This window comes from Bufo bufo, chromosome 3 (genome assembly GCF_905171765.1).
Source record: "Bufo bufo chromosome 3, aBufBuf1.1, whole genome shotgun sequence".
NCBI lineage: Eukaryota > Metazoa > Chordata > Amphibia > Anura > Bufonidae > Bufo > Bufo bufo.
The window spans coordinates 39324396-39333966 of NC_053391.1; the positions used below are offsets into that span (position 1 = coordinate 39324396).

The window sequence follows — 9571 nt, forward strand, 5'->3', positions numbered from 1 at the left end:
CTTCTCAGATCACCAGAGTGCCCCACCAGTTCTCCAGATCATCACTAGTGTGCCCCATCAGTTCTCCAGATCATCACTAGTGTGCCCCACCACTTCTCAGATCATCACTAGAGTGCCCCATCAGTTCTCCAGATCATCACCAGAGTGCCCCACCACTTCTCAGATCATCACCAGAGTGCCCCACCACTTCTCAGATCATCACTAGAGTGCCCCATCAGTTCTCCAGATCATCACTAGAGTGCCCCACCACTTCTCAGATCATCACTAGAGTGCCCCACCACTTCTCAGATCATCACTAGAGTGCCCCACCACTTCTCAGATCATCACTAGAGTGCCCCACCACTTCTCAGATCATCACTAGAGTGCCCCACCAATTCTCAGATCATCACTAAGGAGCCTCATTAATTCTCCAGATCGCTACAGTGCCCCATCAAGTCAACTGATCAACATAACAAGTCTCTGTCAAAGAGTGACTAAAAGGTTAGTAAAACAAGTGCTGCTCAGAGCGCTGTTCCTTTTCGCCTTTCCTCAGCTTTGCTTGGCTGTCCAGGCTTGTGGTGTAGAGATCCATACAAAGCACATGGGCTTCATGCTCCACACACTCGGCTTTCAGAGCAAAACTGAGTAGAGAAGATACAGACTTCAGAAGCACAGCACTCAGAGCAGCACTCCTTCTCCTTTGTTTTACAAAACTTTAGTTTCCCTTGAACATCTGGTTGGGAGTCAGAGATATGTGTCGGGTATTTCCTCTGCATAGGAAACCAGGGATGGACAACCTGAGGCTCTCCACCTGTTGCAAAACTACAATTCCCAGCAAGCCCAGACTGCCTACAGCTATCAGCCTACGGCAGGGCATGGTGGGAGTTGTAGTTTTACACCAGCTGGAGAGCCGCAGGTTGTCCATGCCTGAACTAAGCTTTCCTGTGCAGTGATAAAACAGATGTGCCAACCCATACAAGCCCAGTGTATGCCAAAAGATACTCCTTCAGCACACACTGGGTGCAGGGGCGCCCGCCAGTGACAAGGTATACCTCTAATGTGTAGTAAAACCAGATGTGAACATAGCCTAAAGTTAAATGAGTTTTCCGAGACTTAAATACTGATGATGTAACCTCTGGATAGGTCATCAGTATCTGATCAGTGGGAGTTTGACCCCCGGGACCTCCGCGATCAGCTGTTTGGGAAGGCACTGGCGCTCATGTGAGCACTGCAGCCTTGCTCACCAAGCACAGCGCCGTACGTGGTATAGTGGCCGTGATTGGTATCGCAGCTCAGCCCCTTGTAACCGATGAACGTGACATCACCGGTCTATGGAAAGCGCAGAGAAGTCTGCGGCGCTACTGCGAGCGCCGTGACTTCTCAAACTGCTGATCAGTGGGGGTCCCGAGTGTCGGAGACCCCCGCCGATCAGATACTAAGTCTCAGAAAAGCCCTTTAAATTCACATACAATTTATTGCAGAAATCTTGCTGCAGATACAACCCCATTCAAATGAAGGCTACCGACATACATTTTTGCAACAAATCCACCGCCTGTACGATTATTAGGGTTCGGCTACACGTCGCAGGTTCAGTCATGGCTCGTTAAAGTCAGGGTTTTGGCTACGGTGATCTTGCTGACGTGACGTGCTGCACCCAGGTATGGCAGTGTAGCAGGGCAGCCATAGAAATGAACGGGGCTGCAGCACGATTTGCACATTTGCTGCAATGGCGACCGAACAACTGCAATATATCCAGCAGGGTTGGGTTTTTTATGCCATTCTGGGGTCAAGGTCACGGCAAACGTGACCCCATTCATTTCTATGGCTGCCCTGCTACACTGCCATACTTGGGCACGACACCTGTCACAGGACCAAGATCGCCGTCTAGCCAAACCCTGAATGGAGTAAAAGTACTACAACTCTCAGAAGGCTCCATTCACTTTAATAGGAGTTAAAAGAACAGCCGAGCTTGTTTGCATGCTGGGGGTTGTAGTTTCACAGCAGCTGGAGTGTCAGAGGTTGCTGATCCCTGACATAGAGTAACTGGTCAGCCACAATCTCCCAGCAGGGAGTATACTGGTCAGAGAGACAGGCACAGGCACAGCATATCTAAAGGCGGCTGAAGTCCCTGGGGCCCACCAGAGGGAATGATTCTGAGGGCCCACCCTTCATATATATAGGACCTTAAGGGCCCTTAGGGGTCCATTATGGTCAGAGCTTGTGCCCACCGGAGGATCCTCAGGTAGACCCCGCATGGACACGCCGTCTTGCGTCAGTCTACGATTCTTGCGTCCATAAGGGGATTTTATTAGACATGAAATAATAATCAGTTACAGCTGATTTTTTTAGTTGAAAAAGTGGCATTTTTTTTATACCTTTTTTGTGCATAAAGTCTGTTTTCAATACACAGCATGGTCCAATGGATCAGTATTGGTTCTGATTTGAGTCCACAGAAGTTAAGGGGTTAAATTTAAAAACCCACGTTACATGCTCGCATAGTTCATGGGCGTATTTGTTCCATTTTTTAATCATCCGTATTTTGCTAACATTGGTCCCTGAAAATTTCAGTTTTTCTGCTGTCATAGGAGCAGAAAAACGTAAATAATGGCGCGCGGCGTCCGTCTAGCGCAGCGGCGTCCGTCTAGCGCAGCGTGCTGCACTACTTTTCCAATGAATTTGACATTTTCCAATAGAAGTGTGTACAGAGGCATCATTTATCAGATCAGATAGGTCAGTTTTGTGTCCCAAAAAAGTTGCAGCCCCCTGATCTAGTTTGAGACCACATATATTATTAAGGTGCACCAGGTCATACATTTGGTACAGGCACACAAAGCAAAGCCAGACTTAAAACTGACATAACAAAAAAAAAACTTAAAATGATAAATGACCCCCAGAGTAAAAAAAAAAAGTCCTTTAAAAAAAAAGTAAAAAGTAGAACAAGTGCAGTTGAAAAGAGAAACATTTAGGACACAATTCAAAAACAAAAACACAACAAATTGTAGAGAAAAAAAAACAATAAAAACAATAAATACAAGCCTCCCAGCCATCCATCCGTATTTGAGCCGTATTTTCATAGGCAAGTGTGAATGATCCCTTCTCTGCTTGCTCATGGAAAATTCTGTCCCCACTATCCAGATATTATATTTCTGTATAACACAATGTAATGTATTTCTACAGACACATTATCCTCATATCCTGCCGTGCTATTTCTTCATTATTTATGGAGTGCAAGCTCTTGGGGAACAAGGTCCTGCCCATCCAGTCTGTAGATGCGGCACAGGAGGAAGAGCCGAACTTTAATGATGATGATATTAGGAACGTGGTTCGTCTATATAGTTTTTGTGCAGCTATGATCTAGCAGGCAATGGTGGGACTTGTAGTTCTACAACAACAAGTCACATATTGCAGGTGAAATAGCAGGACCTTACACTGCACCAAGCCCGGCAGTGATCTGGTTAATGACTAGGAAGATACTTGCAGCACCTATATACTGTATATAATTATTTCTATGCAGTCCCCCCCCCCCCCATATCTGACCCGACAACCAATATTCCTGCCTGGTACTGAACCAAATCTGCTGTGTATGGAGGCCGCTTATATATAATATTATAATATTAGCTAAAATCCTCTGGAAATAATTTATTGAGATTGCTATTATTATTATTATTTATTTACTAATATCTAGATGTTTCTATTTTATTTTACTATTTTATTACTGATACCATTTTATATTTATTATTATTGTTGTTGTTTTTAATGGTGCCATGTTAATGCTTCATTATCATCATGGGGAAGGTTATTATTATTATTAGTATTAGTAGTAGTATTATTGTGACATTACTGATTTATTATGATCAGCATTATTATTATTATTATGTTGTTTTTAATGGTGACATATCAATGTCTTATTATTATTTTTTATGTATTGTTTTAATGGTGACATCCATGTTTCATTATTATTATTTTTACTATTATTATTATTTGTAATGATGACCTATCAATGTTTCATTATTATGGTGTTTTTAGTGGTGACATATTATTGTTTCTTTATGATGATCATTATTATTAGGATTTATTAATTTGTAATAACAGTTTTTTTTTGCTTTTGGTCTTTTTACTTTACAAGACGCAGGCGGCATTCAGAGACCTGTGCGGCAGGGACTTGCGGTTCTGCCTCTGATGTGCGGGGAGGGGGACATATCTACATGTACATGGCCAGAATGAGAAAATAAGGAGCTGGGACACAATGCCAGGCAGCGGCTTATCAGGCGGGGAAGTGGCAGGAGATTGCTCTAATTGCTCTCAATCTCAGTTATTAATTAGATCCTACAGATTAAGTAATGACTCCAGGACAATGGGATCTGGAGCTGGGATTTGGGGTTTGTCTCCATGTTGGGAATACAAGGAGCAGAAGAGAGATCAGAAGTGAGGAGGACACTGACATATAATAGGGGATGTTACTTGTAGGACTCTCCTCTAAATCTAATGATCATCTGATAGATTTAGTATTTCTCCTCATCTTCTACTGCAGATCACTGACCACCTCCATATGATGATGATGATGATGATTAGTAGCAGGAGAATAAAGTGCTGTCTGGACACTGATACCAGTATCCTACTAATGGTCATAATACTATCATCAGCTACATAAAAGTCATCATATATTAGACCTTTATCTATAATAACAATAATCATATTTTACACCTTTATTATTACACAGCACGCTATTACTATTCTAATGACTCATCATCATCATCATCAGATCTGACACCTGTATTATTACTACCGACCATCATATGTTATACCTTTATTTGAAATAATCATTATCATACATTATTATTATTAATATTCATCATCATATGTGACACCTTTATTCCAAGAATCCTTATCATCATCATAACATAACATCTTTATTATTATAATTATTTATCATCATATATTTTTTATTATTAAGTATCATGAACCATCCTCATATATATCACCTTATTATTATTATTACTACTATTACTACTACTACTAATAATTATTATTATTATAATTAAAAATAAATAATAATAATAACAACAACCCTGTATTACACCTTTATCCATATCCTCAGGGGGTAAATTCTGCTTTAGCACAGCATAACAACACAGCAGGGGCAGCAATTACAGCGATTACTGCATAAATACATTTAAAAAATTAAATAAAAAATAAAAATAATAATTCGTGGGTGTATAGAGGTGACCGGGGCTCTACAGGGGTCTTCGCTGTATATTAGGAGTATTATGTTTTCGCTATTTGTTTCTTTTTACATTTCTTTCCTTTTTGCATTGACTGATACATCAAGGATTCATATAACATCAGGTTTAACTGTTTAGTGCCTGGTTTCTGGTCTTTTTGGCGGAGTTCACACTGCCCACCTGGTGCCAGATGTAGAAAGAAGGGAAAGTGGAATATTGTGCTAAATAAATAAATGTATAAATGCATTTATTTTATATTTTAATTGTAGTCTATGGAAACAGGTGATAGAACTGACTGGAATATGCAATGTCTTCCACACATAACCGCACACAGGTTCAGAGGATTCTCGTGTGAACAGACCTTCTAAGAACCCTGGGCGCATTCCCATTGTTTTTTCTGCAATGCACAAGGCCGCGTTCACACGCACAGATTTGCTGCGGCTGTTCCATCGACCTGAATGGGAAGATCCCATGTTCACACTTTGGTGACAGTCTGCATTCTGTTTTCAGAGGCAGAAATGTCTCCAGTAAAGGTGTCTTCTGCTCCAGCCCTGATCCCGCAGCCTTCTATGGTCACCTCTGAGGACAGGAACCGTGCAAGGTCCTTGTCATCAACAATGGCTGCGACCTAGAAGACTATGGGACCGGGGCCACCTGGATCTACACTGCTACAGGATCATGGCTGGACCAGAACCAGAGTCTGAACCCAGAAGCGTCTCAGGTCATCACCTGATAGAGAAGGGACTCCCATAGAAGTGAATTGGATCATATATATATATATAAGGAATGGCCTAGGTTGTAGCACTTATATGATATAAGAGGTAATGTATAGATCTAATAATATATAGCAATACTGTACAGTAAGATATAGAACATTCGATAAATGTCAATGACAGGGATACACTGTAGCTTTTGTGCAGGGAAATAAAATATTACTATTGTAATGCTGATTATTATTATTGTTTATTATTATTATTATTATTATTATTATTAATAATAATAATAACTACTCTAAACATTAGACAATTGATTTTAAACACAATAGTAATATGTTCATATCAAAATAGTAATAGAAAGTCCTAGTGCTATGTGTGTCTGCAGTGTAGGGAGCAGGATGGGGCTGCCAGGTGCCCACTTACCTGACTCCTGGCCATTTCTAGGAGGTAAGTGGCCAATGATTTTACGATGATAACCTGGTGTGGAAGCAGGGGCCACTGTACAGACAGCACAGCCTGTATACAACAGCATCACACTGATCACAGTACTGAGGGGCAGCTCTTCACAGGATAGACGATAGATAGATAGATAGATAGATAGATAGATAATAGATAGATAGATAGATAGATAGATAGATAGATAGATAGATAGATAGATAGATAGATATGGGATAGATAGATAGATAGATAGATAGATAGATGGATAATAGATATGAGATAGATAGATAGATAGATAGATAGATATAATAGATAGATATGGGATAGATAGATAGATAGATAGATAGATAGATAGATAGATATGAAAATCGACAGATAGATAAATAGATAGATATGAGATAGATAGATAGATAGATAGATAGATAGATGTATAGTTATGAGATAACAAATAAATAGATAGGCAGATAGATGATAGATAATATATATATATAGACATATGTATAATTATATCTATATATTATCTGTCCGCATGGTGTATTTATATATTATTACTGAACATATTTACTATAGATTAATAGATTCTGCTGTTACTAACCTAATACTCGGCAAAATACAATTTCTTCTGCAGTAACATAATACACACAGGCCTCAAGACAACGTACAGTTCTGTGTATATTACATTTTGTACTTTACACACTATAATAATTCATATATGTAGATATATATATAGATCCATCAGTTTTTGTACACAAGAAGGGATACTAAAAAGCTACTATATATACACACACACACAATTAAATAGAGACAGATCAATAAGTAAATAACTAAAGAATCTGAAGGAGTTGATTAGTTACAACGCAAAGTATAATATTAAGAAAACAGTACTACTAATAGAAAACCAGTAATATTCATAGCAATAAAATGACAGCACCGAAAACAATTATTAGGAAGTAATGGATAATAATATTAATAATAATAATAATTTAAATAATAAACATATATTTAGCAATAGTAATAAATAGTAATAGCAGTGGTACCAACAATAATAAATACTAATAAAATATATGAAAATAATTTGCTAAAGTAAATATAACCCGAAGAAAAAGTTAAGAAGGTGATACAATATAGAAAGCCAGTATTAAGAGAGAGATTTTATGGCAAGCTAATTTCTGGAGATTTTGTCTGTATATATATCTCATAAATATTATGTAACCAACATCCTATGTATCAAGGAATTGTCTACAATATATCAATCCAATCATCTGGAATAAACCTGGAATTATTCTGTAATTGTAAAGGAAATATAGGAGAGACTAAAAGAAATACTGTACTATGTATACATATATAAATATCTACATATATATATTGCACAGTATTTATTTTAGTTTCTCTAGATATTTCCTTTACAATTATTGGATACTTCCAGGTTTATTGGATTAGCAGACAATTCCTTGATACATAGGATGATCCATGGCTGACTTACCGTCCGGAAAGACTGCCCTCATCTTGAGGTAGCTGGTGGTCAGCCTGATGATGGAGGCCTTGTCCAGCTGGGAGGTGATGGCAGAGGGCAGGGGCAGCAGTTTGGCCAGCTCATAGAACTCCCCATTCTCCTTCTCCCTGCGGGTCTTTGCTGCGTTCTTAGACTTCTCCTTCATGGTGATGAGGATGATGAGGGTGATCAGTGCAGGATAAGATGACTGCTGGCAGTAATAACTCTGACATAATAATTAGCTGGGGGTCATCAGAGCACTGACTGGTATTGCTGGACTAGGGGCTCAGGGCTGAGGATGATGGGGGTGATGACCACACTGCTTTCTGGGTCATTGCTCTTTAGTTGAAAATATCAGGATATTGAAGGAAATCTCCTTGGTGGGAGGTTTGGTGGTAACCAGTGTCCCCCCTTCCCAGTGTGACTCCTCCAGGTCCTAGTCCAGGGGTCCACAGCTCAGGGACAGCTCCATCTCCTAGTCCTGCAGTGGAAGCAATCCAGCCAGGGCAGCAGCCATGTGTAGTCAGCAGGACCCTCCTGCAGGGTGGAGGTGGCAGCAGAGGAGACCTGAGGAGCTCCTTCTCTCCCACAGGCTGCAGAGCACAAGTCCAGGCACAGGAGCTGCAGGCACTGGATAGGCCCTGGGCTCCGTGACGTCTCCACACCCAGCCAGGGAGGCAGGGTGTCCTCAGCTGCCCACCCCAGCATGCAGGGGGTTAACCTGCCCAGCCTGTCACTGCCCTGCTGCTACTGTGTGCAGCCAGAGCAAAGCCAGCCCCAGGCACTCACAGGGTTAACTGCTCCGCACAAGTGGGAAGCACAGCCCCGGCACACAGGGGGTTAACCTCCCAGCCCCCTCCTGTGTACTGCTGCTGGGCCAGGACTGAGATAAAGGCAGCTCCGGCATACAGGGGGTTAACTGCAGGCTTCACTGCGGAGTATAAGAGGAGGACAGACAGACAGACAGACAGACAGCCCCTGTATAGAGGAGGAGGAGGAGGAGGGTGAACTCCAAATGTACTATAATATCTATCTATCTATCTATCTATCTATCTATCTCCTATCTATCTATCTATCTATCTATCTATCTATCTATCTATCTATCTATCTATCTATTCTTCCCATATCTATCTATCTGTCTATCTATCTATTATCTATCTATCTATTTATTTAATATTTATCTATCTATCTATCTATCTATCTATCTATCTATCATCTATCTATCTATCTATTATCTATCTATCTATCTATCTATCTATCTATCTATCTATAGATCTATCTATCTATCTATTATCTATCTATCTATCTATCTATCTATCTATTATCTATCTATCTATCTATCTATCTATAGATCTATCTATCTATTATCTATCTATCTATCTATCTATCTATCTATTATCTATCTATTTATTTAATATCTATCTATCTCATATCTATCTATCAAATCAAATCAGCTTTATTGGCAGGACTAAATACATTTTAGCATTGCCAAAGCAAGTGGGAAATAATTGGGTAGGGTTGGGGAATGGGGACATATACAGGGTGGGGGTATAGGAGTCCATGGTATATCAGGCTCCTCTCAGTCTATGGCAGGCAGTAATATATTGTGCTGCTGTGGCCGCTGTGTTCTCCTCTTCCAGCAGTATGGAGAGTCTCTCTTCCTCCTCCATGGAGGTGAAGTCTGGGCAGAGATCAGACAGTCTCCTGAAGTCAGTCTCCCTCAC

The 9571-nt window shown here is 40.3% G+C and overlaps 1 protein-coding gene across 1 annotated transcript in view; it reads right to left on the bottom strand.

Moving 5' to 3' along the window:
- The window catches only part of SIM2 (SIM bHLH transcription factor 2), an 83934-nt gene extending 75553 nt beyond the window's left edge, over nt 1-8381 (bottom strand). The window contains 1 exon segment of the mRNA XM_040421757.1: nt 7839-8381. Coding sequence (XP_040277691.1) covers nt 7839-8013 — 175 coding nt within the window. The 5' untranslated portion in view covers nt 8014-8381.
- Nucleotides 8382-9571: the final 1190 nt, after the last annotated feature.